Raw genomic sequence first — 19,192 nt, forward strand, 5'->3', positions numbered from 1 at the left:
CTTTGTTAATTCGAACAAATTTCCGACCTGTTTCCATAAATATGCGAGAAAAAAAACTGTCCAGTGCAATTTTGGACCACCCTAGTTAACACCGTTTTAGCAAATTCCGCAGGTTCAACCATTATTTATCATAAAAAAGAGGTTTTTGTACATTTTATTTTGAATCCTCAATATTTAGCAAATCCAGTTGAAACTCAATATTTGCCTATAAAACTAGCCATAGAGTTTTTGACGCTGAGTATAATTTTCTTCGTTTTTTTAGTGCCCACTGTTTCTTATACATAAAATACTACTTTAAACTGCTAATTATATGTCAAATTAAATTGATAAAAGGATTCATCAGTTTTTTTCTCATAATTTTTCTTCAAGAATAGAGTTGAAAATTCGCGGTTTTGGTTTTTAAAATTTTTAAGATATTAACTTTTCCGTTAAGACGAGGCACTTTTAAACGAATCAATTATTCTTCACACTTTGTTATTTATCATTGGTTATCACTATTTGAAGATAAAACAAAAGACAATTAAAAAAACTCGACTGCGGATCAATATATAAAGTGCATTTTTCAGATTAAACGAAAAAGAAGAACTTAAAAACAAGATATTGATTTTCTGAAATTCAAGAAAATGAGTTTCATTAGAAAAAGTTCAATCAATTTCAAATGAATCAATCAAGAACTTGGAAGTTCATATTTCATGGCTTTTGAAAATCGTCTTTGGATAATGAGTATAAAACTATTTTCAATTTAAAAAAATAATAAAAAATGCAATCTAGAGGTATGGGGAGGCTAAATAAAAGAAAAACTCGATAATAATTTTTAATATCATTTTCAATCGCAAAGGAAAAAATTGAAGTGAAAAAACCTTAAAATTCGCTTTTTGTTGAAAATAAAGATTAAATGTTCTAGGTAAGAATTTAATTGGTACAGAGAGAGTTAGTTACTTAGTTTTAAATTACCGATCTTTTTAATAATATGTTAAAAATTTTATTCATTTTTTTGGTGAGAATATATACCATATTTTTTAAAAATAAAACAGCTATAGGAAATATTATTTAAATTTTCTATATGGATCATATTTAACGTAAACTTTCTTCGAAGAAATTACTGAGTGCCTTTTTGTTTACATAAATGTAAATATTAATATTTATTATTAGTTCCTAACCAAAAAGTCAAGGGAAAGCAGAAAATTGCAAAAAATTCGTTACTTTTAGCATTACTCCAAGAGAAGATAATTATGAACAATAATAAATAAGAAAAAAACTATAAGAAGAAAATAGTTATAAACAACAATAGTTTGTTTAAACAACTAGGTTTGTTAAACTTAATTAATTATTTCCACGCCTTTAGTGAAATGTTACCAAAAAGTAGAACATTTCTGGAAAAACGCAAGTTTTTGTATGACTATATGAGAAGAAATTTATAAACAATCATTTTTATTTAAATTAATTAATTACTAACTGGCTAAAATTGAAAAGTGGACAAAAAGTGACAAATTTGAGAAAAACTGTAACTTTCTAAATCTATTCCAAGAGAAAATTTCGAATAGCAATGATAAATTTTTTAAACAATGTATTTAAACATCTAAAAAGTAAGTTCAGATTCGTGTTCTATGTCTAATTTTGGACAAAAATGTACAGTTTCAACTCGATTCATCTGATACTGAAAATTCTGCATAAAATTAAAAAAACTTGTTTTATGGGAAATACGTATAAAACTTCATGGGGTTTGCAGAGCCTCTAAATGTATATATATATATTAAAAAAAGCGCATTCTTTTATTTGAGAGGAATCTCAACCACCTTCGTGGACATTAGCCTGAATAAATTGCAGATATCTCTAACCGAAAGAAACACTCTCGGTTCAAAGATGAGTCCCCGGGGCAATTTCGAAGTTGAAAATTCTAAGAATTTCTTTTAAAAAAATGCTATTATTTCATTTAGAAAATTTTTATTTTAAAAATTGGAAAATTTGCAGTTTTAATATTTTTTAGAATGAAAAAAATAGTCGTCTGACTTGAAATCGACATTCACTACTTAAAAACTACGTTTAGGGTTTTTGAGTTAAAATTTCTAATAATCACTTTAAAAAATGCGAGTATTTCATTAAGAAAATTTGCGCTTTGTATGGTGGTGGACCAAATTTGTTTGTTGGATTCTTGGTTGTATTTTCGGGAATCCTGCGGATTAACTTCATTATTGGACGTTCAATAGGATTTCAAATTTGATTTTAATCTCATTTAAATTTCTTAAATTTGAAGAACCAATGTTGTGGGTATAAACTAATGCATATATATATATAAGTTAAAATCCAAATAACTAAATAAAATGTATGTCTAAAAAAACCTTTGCTATTAAATATGATTCTCCGGGCAAATTTTAAATTTGGAATTTTGTAAAACTGTCTTTTAAAAAAATTGTACTATTTAGGTCTGAAAATTGGCACTATCAACATTAAAAATTGTTTATTTTTTATAAATTCTGGAATAAATTAGAAAGATCTTTTAGTCACTGATACTGTCGATGTTTCAAAATTGTTGTCTGATTGTAAACTAACACATACCACTTACAGTCTGCAATAAAAATCGAACTTTTCCGAATATTAAAAGACCTCACGTTGCCGGTGTAGACTTATAAATACATGGGTGCAAACTTAAATAAATTTCAGAAATTTTATTCCGAAAGCAAACCTTCCAGGTTTACAAATTATTCGCCGTATCAATGTTGAATTTGCAGTTTCTAAAAAAATCTTTTGAAAAAAGCGGCTTACTTAATGAAGAAAATTTTCATTTAAAATATTTCTTGAGGAATTTTGAAGTTAAACTATCTAAGAACTATTCGATTAAAAATTTTTTTACTTTAAGCGTTAAAATGGTTTACTTTTAATAGTTTCTAGAATACAATATAAAGGTCTTTTTCCACTGATACTGCTACTGTCTAAAGATTATTTTCTGACTTAACACGGAGTTATACTACTTAAAATCTACAATATCAATTCCACTTGTCTAAATGTAATTTTTTTTAAACTTTGTCTTTTTGATGGTCTAATTCATAAATAGGCTAAACTCGCTGATTTAAGATTATATTCTGATTGAAATTGACCTTTACTAGTTAAAATCTATTATATAAGCCCAAACTTTATAAATCTATAAAAAATACTATGATTGTTCTAATTAACTTATAGGCTAGGGTTGTCTGAAAATTAGTCTTTCAATTTTTGTTTATTGATCCCCCAATTTGTTTATCTTCCGAAAATAGAAATTGCCTTTTTATTTTTAAACTGTCAACATTAAACCGTGCCTTTAAGCTTTTGAAATTGAGATGTTTTGAACGGGCAAAGCTCGGTTTTCGTAAAAATGGTGTTTTTTTCATTAACTTTTTGTAAATCAAAGGTTAGTCAACTTTTAGGTATGTTAAATAAATAATTTTCATCAAATAAATGTTCATTTTTACCCGCCAGCCCCTTTGTATTCTACCCGGAAAATACCAAAAAATTTAAAATATTAGTTTTATGTACCAGTTATGCTCGAGAGTTATTTTTTGAATTTCTTTATAAATTAATTATATATTTTTTTGTCAGGCAAAACGATTCCAAGTATTTTTTAACAGGTTTTTTATAGTTAAAATCATTTTTAAGTGTAAATTGTAAAAAGTTTTTTATTTTTGGGAATAAATGATATAGTTGATACAGTTGGTCGTAAAAAGTTTGTTTTCCTGGATTTAATGACAGAAAATTCGAAGCTTGTAAATATTATTTATTTTTTGGAATTATTTTGCATTTATTTCGAAAATTTCATTTGTTTAAACAATTTTATTCTCTAAAATCAATCTCACAGGTAAAGAATGTTAAGAGTGATATTATTGGCGCAGACAGTTTATAATTATTTAAAGAATTAGTATTACTTGCTGATTTTCATAGGAAAGATGGATAAAATTTTAGTTTAAAAAAATACTTATTGTTTAAACAATTATAGTATTATATCTAGAATAAGAACATAATTTCATCATGTGTATTACTTATCTCGAAAAATAATAACTTTTTTTATTAGACTGAAAATGCACGTATTTGATTGAAAATTGATCTTTTTTGGTAGAAAAATTATTTTCTTGGTTGGCAATAATTGAGAATAATAATATGTTTTGATGGATGATGCAACTATTAGGTTGAAAATTCATATTTTTTTGCTTGAGAATTAATTTAATGTATTTTGTTGACAAAAAAGGCTTTAATGGTAAAAAACTAATCTTCTTAGTTTAAAAATCATCCGTCTTGTTTGAAAATACAACTGTTTAGCAACAAAATAATTTGTTTCGCTTCTAGATTCGACAATTTTACTAAAAAAACAATTCTTCATTTCTGCTGGTCTAATCTTCGCGGTAGAAAATTTATCTGTATGGTTGAAAATATTACTATTTGGTTAAAAACTCATTTTTTCTGTTTGAAAAATTAATCAATTAGTAAAAAATGTATGTATTCTGTTAACAATTGGCTATTTTTCGTTTAAATCAATTGGTTGAAAACGACGTTGAAAATTTGTCTTCTGGTACAAAATTGATCTTTTATAGTAGAAAAGTGATCTTTCTTGTTTGAAAGTTTAACTGTTCTCTACAAAAATATGTTTTTTTTTTGGTTTGAAAATTTAACTATTTTGTGATGATTTATATTTCTGATGTTATAGTTTTGACCAGATAAATTGTTTTAAATAATTTGATTTTAATGTTCTTTGTCGACAACTTTTGCAGCCAATTAACAATTGGCTATTTTTCGTTTAATTCAAGTAGTTGAAAACGACGTTAAAAATTTGTCTTTTGGTACAAAATTAATCTTTTATACTGAAATTCAACTGCGTTCTGAAAAATTCGTCTTTTTGGCTTGAAAATTTAACTACTTTGTTAAACGTCAAAATATTTCGTTGAAAATTCTTTTTTTTACTTTAAAATTCAACTTGTTGCTTGTAGCTGAAACTGTTTATTCAAAAATTAATTTTTTTTATTGGAATAAAATTTTTTTTGCAATTGACAACTCATCTACTTTTGGCAAAAAATCTGCTTTGGTTGTAAATTTAATTATTTTTCTGATGACAATGCATTATATTTTGAGTTGAAGCCTTAGGAATTCTGAGTGCTCGACATTGGATTAAATATGATAATAACATTAATCTTCTTTACAAGAATTTATTCATGTTAAAAAAGTTTTAAAAAATCCGTCATAAGCATTCAATTTTACATAAAAGGTTATTCATAAGTACTTCTTTTTCCCATTTTTCCAAAAACCGAGCTTTTGAAATATAATGGAAATAATAGAATTTATTTTTCCGGAAAATGAACAAATTGACGTGATCGTTCATTAAGAATCGATAGTAGAATTTTTATAAGGTATAAAATTAGAACACCCTATTATACACATAATAGCAAAAAAATTTCACTCTGAACATAAGATTTTCAATTTTTATAATTTCTAGAAGAAAATAGAAAGATCTCATAGTAATTTATGCTGTACTTATTTAAAGATTGTTGGCGGACTCAAAATTGACCTCTACTACTTAAAATGTTCTAAGCGATAGTTCTGATAACTTTTGAAATTAAGAACAATATCACAGTAAACCCTAAAAATAAATTTGATCTTTAAATTTTATAAAAACACTACAGCACGTTTATCTGATCAAAGATAAAATTTATCTGATGAAAGATAATATTTATCCGACTAAAGATAAAGTTTATCTGACGTAAGATAAATTTTATATCTAGTCAGATAAATTTTATCTTTCGTCAAATAAATGCGCTGCAGCATTTTTATCCGATTTAAAGATAAAATTTATTCCTGGGGGTTACTTTGTGACTACAGTACTTATCGATTGAATTAGATGAGATGAACTGCCTGTTGTCCTTTAGAAGTTTCATCCATAGTATTCCATAATAAAATTATTTCCTTCCTCCTTCATTCTCCTACCCATAAATATAGGGACATCAAATAAAGGAGCCATTCTATCGTTTAATTAAAAGCTTCAATTATAAATTGAATTTTTAAAAAACTGGAGCTAATAAGGTCCCTATAAATTCAAAAGTAGATTTTACTAGTATAAAATTTCATGTAACACCAAATTATCAAAATCTTCAGCCCTGAAAAATTATTAACTCACCCAAAAACGTTAATTAAGGCACTTGAACAACATAAAAATTCAATTACAAATTTTTTCATTGATTTTTTGAAAGATTCTAGGTGAAAAATGTTACGGTTTTTAAATATTAATGGCCACGGAAACTGAAAACTTGATAAGGGAAAAATAGGAGAATCTTTTAAATGAAGTTCCGCTATAACCCTGATATAATGCATTTATATATTTTTTGTTGTTGCTTTCTCCTGGAGATTATTTTTCAGTTATAAATTTTATTGTTTGTTTGAAAATTTAAATATTTAAAAAAAATTCATGTTTCTTGATTGAAAGTTGAACTGTTTTGTTGAAAATTCGTGTTTTTAATTAAAATTCATATGTTGGTGTTGAAAAGTCATGTGGGATGTTTTCTGTTTGAAAATGCAAAACATTCATTTTTGAACATTTTCTTTCTGAATTCAAAATTTATTCGTTTTAATAGAAATTTCATATTTTCAAGTTAAAAACTAAAAATAAATTCTTTTTCGTATGAAAATTTACATATATACTTTTTTTGTTCAAAAATTTGTCTTTTTGATTTGAAAATTCATTTTTTCAGTAGAAATTTAATATTTCTTTAATAAAAATTCAACTGTTTGGTGGAAATTCGTCTATTTGGGTTAAAAATTCAAGTACCCTCCTGGAAATTTATTTTTTGTTTTAAGCTCATATTTTGGTGTTGAAAAATCAAATAAAAATCTTCGAATGAAATTTAAAAATTTTTCTTCTGATTTAAAAATTCATTTATTTTGGAAAGAAATGTCATCTACTATTTGGTTCAAAATTCACCAATTTTGTTGAAAAGTCATCATTCTTGGTTTAAAATCAACTGTTTTGTTGAAAATTCGTCTTTTTAAGTTTAAAAATCGAATGCCTTCGTAGCAAATTTACTTTTTGATTAAAAATCATATTTTAATGTTGAAAAATAAAACTAAAAATTTTTTAAAATGAAAATCCAAAAATGTGTTTCGAAATTTTGTCTTCTTGGTTTAAAAACTTCCTTGATTTAGTAGAAATTTTAGCTTTCTTTGATAAAAACGCTACTGTTTGGTTGAAAATTCAACAATTTTGTTAAAAAGTCATCTTTTTTGTTAGAATTTTCTACTTTTTTGTTGAAAATTTAAGAAACTTGTTAAAGAAAGTCATCCTTTTGGGTTGAGAATTCAATTATGGACGTAAAAGATTTGTCTCTTGTTTGAAACTCATATTTTGAAATTAAAAAGTTAAACTAAAATCTTTTTTTTATGAAAATTAAAAATATTTTTTTTGTTAATTTGTCCTTCTTATTCAAAAATTCATTTCTTTCAGTATAAATTTGATACTTTTTTGATAAAAACTGAACTGTCTTGTTTAAAATTCAAATTTTTTTTCATTGAAATTTTGTATCATTTTTTTGTTTATTTCGTAGTTCATCTATTTTAGTAGAAATTTCATCTTTCCTTGATAAAAATACAACGGTTTGATTAAAAATTTAGTAAATATCTTAAAAACTCATTTGGTTAAAACTGCAAATATTTGGTTCAAAATTAATCTTCATTGCCATAGGATTTAGCTATTTTATTTGAAAATTTTAATTGGACAACTTTGTTAAGAATTTTTTATTTAAGATTCATATTTTTAAATGAAAATTTATCTTTTCGGCTGGATATTGAACTATCTTATTCAAAATTTGTTTTCGTGAGGGAATGTTTATCTCTTTGGCGGAAAATTTGACTATTTTGTTGTATAGTAATTTTTTTCCTGAACATTTGTATTTTCTGATTGAAAATCCAATTTTTGTACAGAAAATTCGTCTTTTGGGTTAAGGGTATAATAATTTAGATGAACTTTTTTGTGTGTCCTGATTGAAAAATCTGTATTTGTTGAAAATGCCTCTTTTTGGTTTTAAGATTAAATTTTTTAAATACAATCTCATATTTTTTGTTTGAAATATTAACTATTATACTTTTTATTTAGGAGTTCATCTTTTAAGGTTGAAAAATCAATTATTTGGTTGAAAATTTAATTATTTCTTGAAAACTCAAGTATTTTGTTAAAAAGTCATCTTTTATTGTAGGAAAGTCACTTTTTGTTTGAAATAAAGAAATTTAAAGTACGGTCCCAGTGGGCACGAAGTTTGGCGACGTCCTTACGACATCGTTACATCTTTAGGACAACTTTATGACATCCTATGTCCATGTCGTTAAGGTGTCTTTACGATATTGTAAATAAGTCGTATGATCTGACGATGTCTTTAATATATCGCAAAGACACCGAAACGACATGGACATAAGATGTCGTAAAAATGTCGTAAAGATGTCGTAAAGATGTCGTAACGATGTCATAAAGACGTCGCTAAATTTTGTGCCCACTGGGGTTCCTTTGTGATCTAAAGAAATCGATTTTATAAGTGAAAACATATTATATCGAAAGATTATTCTTTTTTCAGGTCCTCTTTGTTGATGAAAAGTCCAGGAGTTTCGTGAAGGAGAGTGAAAATTGCGATTTTTTTATATCAAGTTTTGAAAATCCCTCGGGTACTTTAGAAAATCCGAAGCACTCTTTGCCCCCAAATACAACCTGCCGTTATCACTTTCAAGGAAAACCAAATGAAATCGTTTGGATATCTTTTATTAAATATTATGCAGCTACAATTGATCCCGCAGCGAGCATTGACAATCCCACAGAGTGCAATGCTAAGTTGCTTATTTGGAACGGCGATCATTCGACGGACAAACCGACTAGTCGAAAGGTAAATGAAAATATAAAGTACATTTTTCTGTAAAAAAATTTTTCCTAAAATTTTAAATCCCACACTTGTAAGTCCCAAAATCAGAAGGTCCAATTGAAGAGCACTTTTAGAGAACGTCTTATATTCAGGAAACCCAGAAAAACCATTTTACACAAACATCGGTTTTTGTATTTAATAATTTTTATAAACAAATTCACTTATTTTGCATTTTTTGACGTAAACGTTGTTTTTCTTTAAGAAGTTACTTCTTTTATTCTTAAAACCCAATTGGCACACAAAGGTTTGCCATTTAGTCCAACTTTCTACCAAGTAGTTGAATTTTCAACTTAAAAATTTAATTTTTAATAAAAAATGAGACATTTAAATGCTGAGTAAAAAAATTTGTTAAATGAAAAAATAAATTGAAAGAAAAACTGAAGAAATTGAAAAAAATTATTTTGATCCAGAAATTTAAACTAAAAAAGAAAAAATTTTTGTGAAAAAACTTGTTAACCGACCAAAAACAAATTGTCAACAACATAGTCCAACTTTAAACAAGTTTCTACACAAATTTTAAACTAAAAAAGCTTAACTTTTAACTAAAAAGGTGAGTGTTCAACAGGAAATAGAACATTTAAATTTACAGAAAAGAAAATTATTTTAAAAAGAACGTATTTTTAACAAAATGGTTCAACTTTCAAACAAGTTTTTTCAAGATTTTTTTAACTAAAAAAGTTCAATATTTAACTAAAGATCTAATTTGCACCAGGAATTCAAATTGTAAATTTTAGTTGAATAAATTAACTTTCAATTAAAAAAAAAAAAACAACCAATTTTTACTCAAAATGCTGAATTTTTGACCGAGAAGTTGAACTTTCCGTCAAAAAAGACGGAGTTAAAAAACGTTTCATTGTAAACTAAAAAATACAATTTGCCATCCAAATAGTTCAGTTTTCAACAAATAATAGAATAGTTGAATTTTAATTTAAAAAAAAGTAATTTCTAGATAAAAAGGATCATTTTTAACAAAATATGTGACAATTAAATTTTAAGTGAAATTTTTTTTTCTTCTAAGAACAACGAAAAACGAATTTTCAGCAAGGTAGTTAAAGTTTAAAACAAGTTTTTTCAACATTTTTCTATCAAAAAGGATCAATTGTCAACAAAAAAGATCAGTTTGAACCATAAATACAAAAGTAAAATTTTATTTAAAAAACTTAAATTTCAATTTTAAAAAAATTTACCCGAAATGTTAAATTCTTAACAAAAATGATCAGATTTCCATCATTACATATGAATTTTAAAGACCACAATTTTAATTTCAACTAAAGAAGATGATTTTTTGTCCAAATAGTTGAATTTTTAACTAAAAATAGAATAGATCAGTTTTAGGTTTAAAAACTAATTCGAACCAAAAAAAAATTTAACAAAATAGTTAAATTTCCAACCAAAGAAATAAATTTTCAACTACCTTAATAAATGTTCAAACAAAACAAAAACAATTTAAAGAAGCAAGTCAACTTTCAACAACGTGTTTCAATTTTGAAGCAACAAAATAAATTTTCAAGAAGACAGATGAATATTGAGAGAAGAAACAATGCATTTTTAACAAAGTTGTTCAACTTTTAACCAAGTAGTCGAGTTTTTGACCAAATTAATTAATTTTTCATTTCAATATTTGAATTTTCAACAAAAACTGTAATAGTTGATATTTTAACCAAAAAGTTTTTTATTTTACATTAATAACAGTTGAGTTCAACCAAAATAGAAGAATTTTAAATAAATAGTTAAACCTTTAATTAAAACGGAGTAATTCTCTACTAATTAGTTGCAGTTTTCACCAATACAGATGAAATTAAAAACAAAACAAAAAAGAAATTTTCAAACGAAAAGGATGAATTTTAACAAAAGAGTTGAATTTTTAACCAAGGTTTTTAGTCCAGATAGAGAAAAATCTCAACCAGTTAAATTTTCAAACATAAAATATGAGTTTAAACTACAAATTTCGTTTTCTACTTACAAGGACTAATTTTTTGTTTTGAAAAAATAAAAAGTTGTTATGTTTAAAAATGCGATATAAGTTAAATGTTTATAACAATAATAATTGTTGTTTAAATGAATTATTTTCGATTCTATTATCATTCTTTAGGTTAGAAAATAATTTACCACACTACATGGAAAAATTTTCTATGTTGAAAAATGCGAAATAAATTAAATAACCAACAAAGTTCTTTGAAGTCTCATAAAATTTTGGAAATATCCCTTCCCGAGCTTTACTCCTCTCACTTCCCCTACTTCCTCTCCAGTTATTTCCTCAAACTTTCTCTGCTTTCCCCTCACATTGCACCATCATTTCTTTTTGCTTCCTTTACCTTCCCTCCCAAAATTTCCCCTCACTTCCTCTCACTTTCTCTACCTCCCATAATTTCCTCTGCCTCCCATAATTTCTTCTCACTTAAAACCTATGGAAATCCTACAAAATTCTTTTAAATCCCTTAAAATTTTGAAAATTCTTAAAAGAAAAAAAAGTTTTTCTTACTTCCTTGTCTTTAACTTCCTCTAATTCACCCTAAATTTTCCCTTACTTACCCTACCCCAGAATTTCCGTTTAATTTCCTTAGTTACCCTTCTTTACTTTTTCAATGTTCCCTTCCATAATTGCCCCTTATTTTCTCTACATCTCCTCTCGTCACTACCCATTCTCTCATTCCCTCTTTTATCATTTTCCGTAATTTCACCTACTTTCTCACTTTCTCTACTTCCTATCCCATCATTTTCTCAAATTTTCCCTTGCTCAATTTCACCTTCTTTCCTCCCCCTCCCCCCAGCATTACCTCTAACTTCCCTTGTTCTGCTCTCTTTATTTTTCATCACACTCCCTACTTCCGACCCCCTTCATTCCTTTTTAATTCTTGTACTGACAAACCCTAATTTCTTCTTCTCTTCCTTCTCTAATTTCCCTTCTTCTGCTCTTATAATTTACCATACCTTCTTATACCCCTACCCCTCATTTTCCATCGTATAAACATACCTGCACACATAATTACCCTCCCATCATTTTATCGAACTGTCCCTCGCTCCATTTCCTCTACTTCCCCCGCCATTATTTTCTCTTACTCTCCACACCTCCGATTCTTTTCATTCTTCTCACTTTTTATACTCACTACCCCTAATTTCCCTTCCTTCTCTTTCATACTTTCCCCTCGATTCTCCTATCCATATACCTCATTTTCCATCAGACTCTCTGTTTCCTCTGCTCACTTTTTCTTCGTCTCATTTTTCTTGTACATCATTCCCCCTCACTTCACCTGACTTTCCCTCATTCCTCATTCACTTCCTCTACCTTTCCACCCATCCGTTCCTCTTACTTAAAATCTATAGAACTCTATAGAAATTGATAGAAACTTTTAAATCCCCTGCGTCCTATGTAATAATTGAGGATCCCATAAAATCCCTTGAATCTTGTGAGATCCTTTGAAGACGTTTAGAAAAAGTGATCTTCAATTGCACTTCTGAATGCAATTCATCATTGTATTTTCAGAACGTCACCCTGATGGGTGAATTTTGCAAGTACGACGTCCCACGACTCTGTGATCACAGCCTTCTGCGGAACAGCAGTCGCCACACTCGACCTTGCAGTCTCGCGGAGAGTTACGTTTCCTCCGGAAGGGATCTGACTCTAGAGCATATCCTGAGGCAAGGTAGTGCCCTGTATCCTGTGAGCTTTGTTCTACGATACGAATTCGTCCACGAATCGATGTCATGCAATCACGTATTCACATCTTCGTCCTTTCCCTCCTCCTCCTCCTCTTCCTCATCCTCCTCCTCCTCATCTTCCTGGCAGGCCACTTCTTTGTCCTCCTCCTCAAAATCTGGAAAGTTCACTTCACCCAAAAGTGTTTTCTTCTATGGACGAGGTGGAGCCCAGAACCTCAGCTGTGTTTATAGGTTTGAGGCTGAGCCTGAGCAAAGAATCGAGCTCTCCATTCTCCGGGCATCCTTCGGCGACAAACAGTGCAAATCCTATGTTGATCCTTTGGTTGATCGGTGGGCTTGCAATCGTGATAGAGGGAAGCCGAAGAAAAATGGCATTGCCGAACTGCAGGTTTGTTATAAATATTAGTTTCACAGGAAATACCAGTTGATTAATGTGAACCCGAAATCGGATCAAAATGATAAGCAATTGAAATTTCAGAACTGAATTTTTAAAGAAATATTGTAGATATTTTGAACGAAAAATCAAGTTTTGACAAATTCATACATTCATACATGATACAAATTCAACTCTTATGTGGAAATCTCGTCTCTTTTTGTACAAAATTTCATCTTCCTGTTTACAAATTCAACTATTGGTTGAAAATTTAAATATTTTGAAGAAAATTTAGGAATTTTTTTAGAGATTCACTGATTTTAGTTGAAAATGTAAGTATTTCGTTAAAAATTTTTTCATTTTTCTTTCATTAAAGATTAAGGTATTTAACTGGTAATTCAATTTTTCTATCATTAATTGAAAATTAATCGTTTTTATTTTATAATTTTACAATTTGGTTTAAAATACATGCGCTTTGTTGAAAATTTGTCTTTTTTGGTAGAAAATTAATTCTTTTAGTGGAAAATTTAATTTTTTTTTTGATGATGTTAAAAATTAAACTCTTTTGTTAATAGTTCACTTTTTGAATTGAGAATCCGTAATTGTAGTCAAAAAATACATTTCTTAACAAGAAAATCTAACTGTTCTATTGGAAATTTATTTATTTCTAATACGCATTATTTTATTTACTTGGAAACTAGACTATTCTATTTTGGTTAACAATTTATCTTTTCAGATAAAAATTCCAATATTTGGTTTCAAATTTGTCTTTTTGATTCAAAATTAAATTTTTCACTGGAAATTTCACTTTTTCTTATTTTAATGAAAACTTATCTTTTTCATTTGAAAATTTAACTATTTTTAGTGAAAAATTAATCCTTTTTGTTCAAAAGGTGTACTATCATATTTTTTGTAAAAAATGTACCTTTTCGGTTCATATTTGCGTGTCGAAAATTCTACTATTTTTGTTAAATTTATTATTTTTGGTTAAATATCTAACTATTTTTGGTTGAACGTTAATTCCTTTTAGATAAAAAGTCTACTCTTATATTTTAGTTAAAAACTCATCTCTTCTGGGTAAAGATTTGAATATATTGTTCAAATTAATAAGTTTAGTTACACAGTCCAAAATTCAACTACTTCGTACAAAATTACGTTTTTGGTTAAAAAAATCAACAATATCGTTGAATACTTTTTCTCAGCTGAAAAATCTTTCTTGACTGAAAACTCAACTCTTTTGCTAAAAAATTTCCATTTCAGTTTAAAAATTCATCTATTCTGTAACAATTTCATCTTTTTGGTTAAAAATCTAAATCGTCGTTGGCAATAAAAAATAATTTTCCTAGTTGCAAATTCATACGTTTGGTTAAAAATTGTAAAAATTGAACTTTTCTTTGAAAATTTTGTTTTTTTTTTCATTCGATTTCTTGGTGGAAAATAAATTTTTTCAATTAGAAAATTTGTCTTTAACAGTTGAAGATTTATGATTTGAGTTCAAATATATATTTTTTTAATTGAACTATGTAGGTTGAAAATTCATTTTTTTTTTTGATTAAAAAAGATCTTTTTAATGAAAATTCACGTCTACAGATCGAAAATTTAATTATTTTATAGAAAATTCGCCTCTTTAGCTTGAAAATTCCATAATTTGTTTGACATTTTTTTTCTCTTTTGGCAAAAGAATCTTTGTTTTTCATTGGTTGAACATTTAAATCTTTTGATGAAAATTTTTCTCTTTTCAAAATTCATCTCTTTTCGTTGAAACTTAATCTTTTTTTATTAAATATTAAAGAATTTAGTTGAAGGTTGAACTCCTTTGTTAAAAAATCGTTTTTTGTTGTTGAAGACTCATAATTTTACTTGAAAATTCATCTCTTTGTTTGAAAATTTAATTATTTTCATAAACATTAATCTTATGAAGTTAAAAGTTTAACTGTTTTTTTTTAGAAAATTATCCTTTTGGCTCGGAATTTCAATAATTTGTTTGATATTTGTTTTTTTTTTTTGCAAAGAATCTTTGTGTGAGTCCCATTTTTGGTTACATTTTTTTTTAAATTTAACTACAGAGATTTATAGCCTAAAATAACTAGCAACAGTGTATCATTTTGACTGAATTTAAATGTGAAACTTATAGGCATCGGTTTGATATCCCGGGGTTTACTGTCTAAAGAAATTTTTTTGCAACTGAATGGTTAAATTGAATGTTCAAATTTTTAACACAGATATCGGAACATCCTTGGCAAGAAGTGGAGCTTGGAAGGGATTGTTTATGTTCAAACATTAGCGAAAAGGTCATTTTGAGGACACTGACCTCCAACATAGTAGAACTTAAATTCGTAGTGACTCATATGAACGTCACCCAAGATTATAGAGATTTTTACTTCGAGGGTGAATTTCGTTTTGTCGCGGGAGCTGAAGCTGGTGATCAGACATGTGCCACTAGACTGGAAGATCGAAGACTCAGAGGCTCCAGTGGTGAAATATCTCTGAGAAGTCCTTTTCCGCCAATCATACCTGGTAAGTGCTTATTCTGAATTATTTCTATGAATATTTTAATTTAGTTTCTTAAACCTCCCCATCCCACATCTTCCCACACCTTCTTTGATCACATTCCCTTCGTCAACCCCAGTTCCTCTCCCCACACTTCAAACCACTTCCCATGCTACCCTTGCCTAATTTCCCTTCTCTTCTCATGCCTTCCCGACCCTTATTACTTCTAATTCCTCTCCATTCATACCTCTTTATGTTTCATCACCTTCTGTAATTTCCCATTCTCAATTTCCTTCAAATCTCTACCCCTTATTTCCACTCACTTTCCCTACGTCTCCTCCTGTAACTTACCATTCCCTAGCTCCACCTCATTTCCTCTTACTCCTCTTCTATTATTTCTCATCACTTTTCTTACTTCTCCTCTTGACATTCCCTGTTACCTACCCAATTACTCTTTCTTTTTACTTCTGACTTCACTCACATATCCTCCCATTTCTCACCCTTGCCTTTTCCCCTAGTTTCTCTTCACTTGTTTCTTTTTCCTTCTCCTATGTTCCCTCTCCATTATTTCCACTCACCATTCTTAATTCCCCTCTCATAATTGCCTCATATTTTTCCTACGCCCTCTGCTGTAGCTTACTGTTCCCTCACTCACCCATCGATTATTTTCCATTAATTTTCCTACTTCCCCTTTCCTGTTTTAACGTCACTTCCCCAAATTACCCTTGCTTTGACCCCTCAATTTATATACTTCACCTTCTCTCTTTTTTGCATTGTCTCTACTTTCTTTCCCTCACTTTCCTACTTCACCTCATATATTCCTCCTTGCTTACCCGAAACCCCTCTCCCTCATTTCCCCTCACTACTAATAATTACCCTCCCTTAAAATCCTTATCTATTCCCTACGTCCTTTTTCGTAACTTCCGGTCCACTCAATCCCCCTCCCATAATTTCCTATTACTTTTCTTTTACTTCCCAAAATGCCCCTTGCCTTTTCTCCATAATTTTTCCTCATTTCTACTTCCGTCATTACCCCTTATTTCTAGTACTTTTCCTCCCTACACTTTTATTACTTCTTTGCCTTTCCTCTTACTTTCGCTTCCTCCATTTCCCCTATTTACCTTTAATTCCTTTATTTGCCCTTTTCTCATTTCTCATCAGCAATGACGTTACTTTCTCTCCCCTTTATTTCCCCCTCTTTTTCTTGATCTCCCAAACCCTTATTTCCTATATTTTCCCTCTCCTAATTTCCTATACTTCTTCTTTTATCATTTTCGGTCACTTCTCGCTACTCCTCTCCTTACGTCCACTACTTCTTATTCCCCATCATTTCTTCTTCTTCTCCCTATTTTTCCTTACTTTCCTCTACTTTTCTTCTCATTATTTGCGGCACTTCTCACATTTTTTCCCCTAATTTCTTTTTTATTATTTACATACTTCCCCTCTCTTTATTCCTGCTTATTTCCCCTACTTCCTCTCTACCACATTTCCACTTACTACGCTTACTTTTTCCTTTAAAATTTCTTTATATTTACCCTACGTCCTCTGCTGTCACTTCTCATCCCCTCACTAACCCTCGTCAGTTTCTATTACTTTCCCGACTTCCCCATGCCTCATTTTCCTTATTTTTCCTCTCCTAATTACTTTCCTCTATTCCTGCCCTTACGTCCACTCCCCCTTATTCCCTATCATTTATTTTTATTTTCTCTATTTTCCCTTACTTTCCTCTGTTCCCCTTTCTTTTTTCTCACGTTACATTCCTTCTCCTCATTTCCCCTCGTCTCCCCCTTACTTCCCTCCTCTCATTTCCTTTGCATCCCCTTTAATCGTTTTCCGTCACTTCCCTTTACTCTTCGCCTTACGCCCATTCCCCCTTCATTCTCTTCATTTATTCTTATCCTACCTATTTTCCTCTATTTTTCTCTACCTACCTTCCCATTATTTTCCTTAATTTTTTTCTATTATTTCTGCTAATATGTCTCTTATTACTTGCTTTTGTTTCCCTTACTTTTTTCCACTTATTTTTCTCCAATTCTCCTCTTCTACACCTTTTCGTACACTTTCCCCACTCTCTCTTGCTTTATTTTCCCTTACTTTCTCTTCTTGGAAGAAAGTACCCTTGATGAATACCCGACCGAGACTATAAGGATTTCTGCCCAAGGCTATGAAACCCTAAAAAGTACATAATATTTTTTTATTAATAGATGGTAAATGGCGATATTCTGCGTCTGAGTAAATTATTAACTTATTTTTATATTGATAATTCCTTATTATTAATGATTCCATCTAAGTCTACACGAAAAGAAATTTCAAGAGAATAATTCATGAAAATGCTCCTTGATCTTATTCTAGCTTTGGCGCAATAACTAAGATCTCGGAACAGCTGCTTTCAAAGCAACAGCCTTTGCTTTAAAAGCAAGGGTTCCGAGATCTTAGTTCTTGAGCCAATGCTAAAATGAGATCAAAGAGCAGTTCCGTGAATTAATCTTTTGACATTTCTTTCCGTGTAGTTAACATAATATTATAGAATTTGATTGCCTTCCGATCCAGAGAAAAAATAAAATCTATCAAAACGTGGAATTTAAATTAAATTCTATAAGTAAATTTAATAAAAATCGTATATAATAATATCAAATAAAGCCCAGAATTTATAATCTTTTAGCACATTTGATAGACCTTTCTATTAAATTCTACACTGCATAAATGGTTAGTTGGGCCAACTATTCAGTTTGTAAGATATGGGACTGCTATTTTATTAGTTGGGACAACCATTTACTTAGTAGCTAATACTAACTGAATTGCCACATCAACTAATGGAATCGGTGTACCTACTAATAAAATAGCTGTATCAACTAATAAAATAGTACGGTATCTTACTAATTCAATAGTTGGCTCAACTAACTATTTTTTTTCAGTGTATCCATCTAGAAATCCTTTACTTTTCTATCATCATATTTTTATTTAAATTCAATTAAGTCACATCAGTACAAGAATTGTATCAAATTCTATCTTTCGGAGGCTTGGGTATTTCTACAAAATCTTATCGGTTGAGAAATTGTATACTTTCCAATGAACAGTTTCTTAATAAAACTGTATGAAATCTTATCCGAACAAAAATGTATGAACTCCTATGCTTCAGAATTTCAGATATTTCTATCGAATTCTATCCTTTGCTCAATCGTTTCCTTTTTTATCAGAAATTTCTCATTGGAACTCTATGAAATGTTCTCCTTAATATGTTTTACTGTTAACGAGGGCATTTAATAAGTAAAGATGTCATTTTTAATGAATCAGCACTGTTAATGACTGGTTCATGGAGTAGTAATCAACAGTATTGAATAATTCAAAATAACATCTTCTATACGATTTTTTATATACATAAATCGTATTGTTTTTTCACTAACAATGTCACATTAAATCTCTGTCAAATCCAAAAGGCACCAATCTTGTATCGAATCTTATGTTTCCGAATTTCTAACATTTTTATCAAATTCAGTCAGTCAGGAAACCGTATACCTTTCTATCAGCAGTTTTTCATTGAAACTCTATTAAACCTTATCCACTACAGACTTTTATCAAATCCTACGTATCAGAATCTTTAAATTTTCTCTCAAATTTTAGATGTCCGTCGAGAAAGGGGGAGGGTCGGTAAGGCCGGTTTTTGGCCTAATTTATGTTTGGACCAAAAAATCTGAAAAAATCATGGTAGTATTTTATAAGTATCCCGGGTCGATTGCACGCTAAACGGACTACCCTC

The 19,192-nt window shown here is 29.1% G+C and overlaps 1 protein-coding gene across 1 annotated transcript in view; it reads left to right on the forward strand.

Annotated features, from left to right (window-relative positions):
* Positions 1–19,192, forward strand: part of LOC117174783 — a 103,743-nt gene that overhangs the window by 50,834 nt on the left and 33,717 nt on the right. The window contains exons 7-9 of the mRNA XM_033364149.1: positions 8,574–8,876; positions 12,397–12,960; positions 15,168–15,462. Coding sequence (XP_033220040.1) covers positions 8,574–8,876; positions 12,397–12,960; positions 15,168–15,462 — 1,162 coding nt within the window. The remainder of the gene's footprint in view (positions 1–8,573; positions 8,877–12,396; positions 12,961–15,167; positions 15,463–19,192) is intronic.

This window comes from Belonocnema kinseyi, chromosome 6 (genome assembly GCF_010883055.1).
Source record: "Belonocnema kinseyi isolate 2016_QV_RU_SX_M_011 chromosome 6, B_treatae_v1, whole genome shotgun sequence".
Taxonomy (NCBI): domain Eukaryota; kingdom Metazoa; phylum Arthropoda; class Insecta; order Hymenoptera; family Cynipidae; genus Belonocnema; species Belonocnema kinseyi.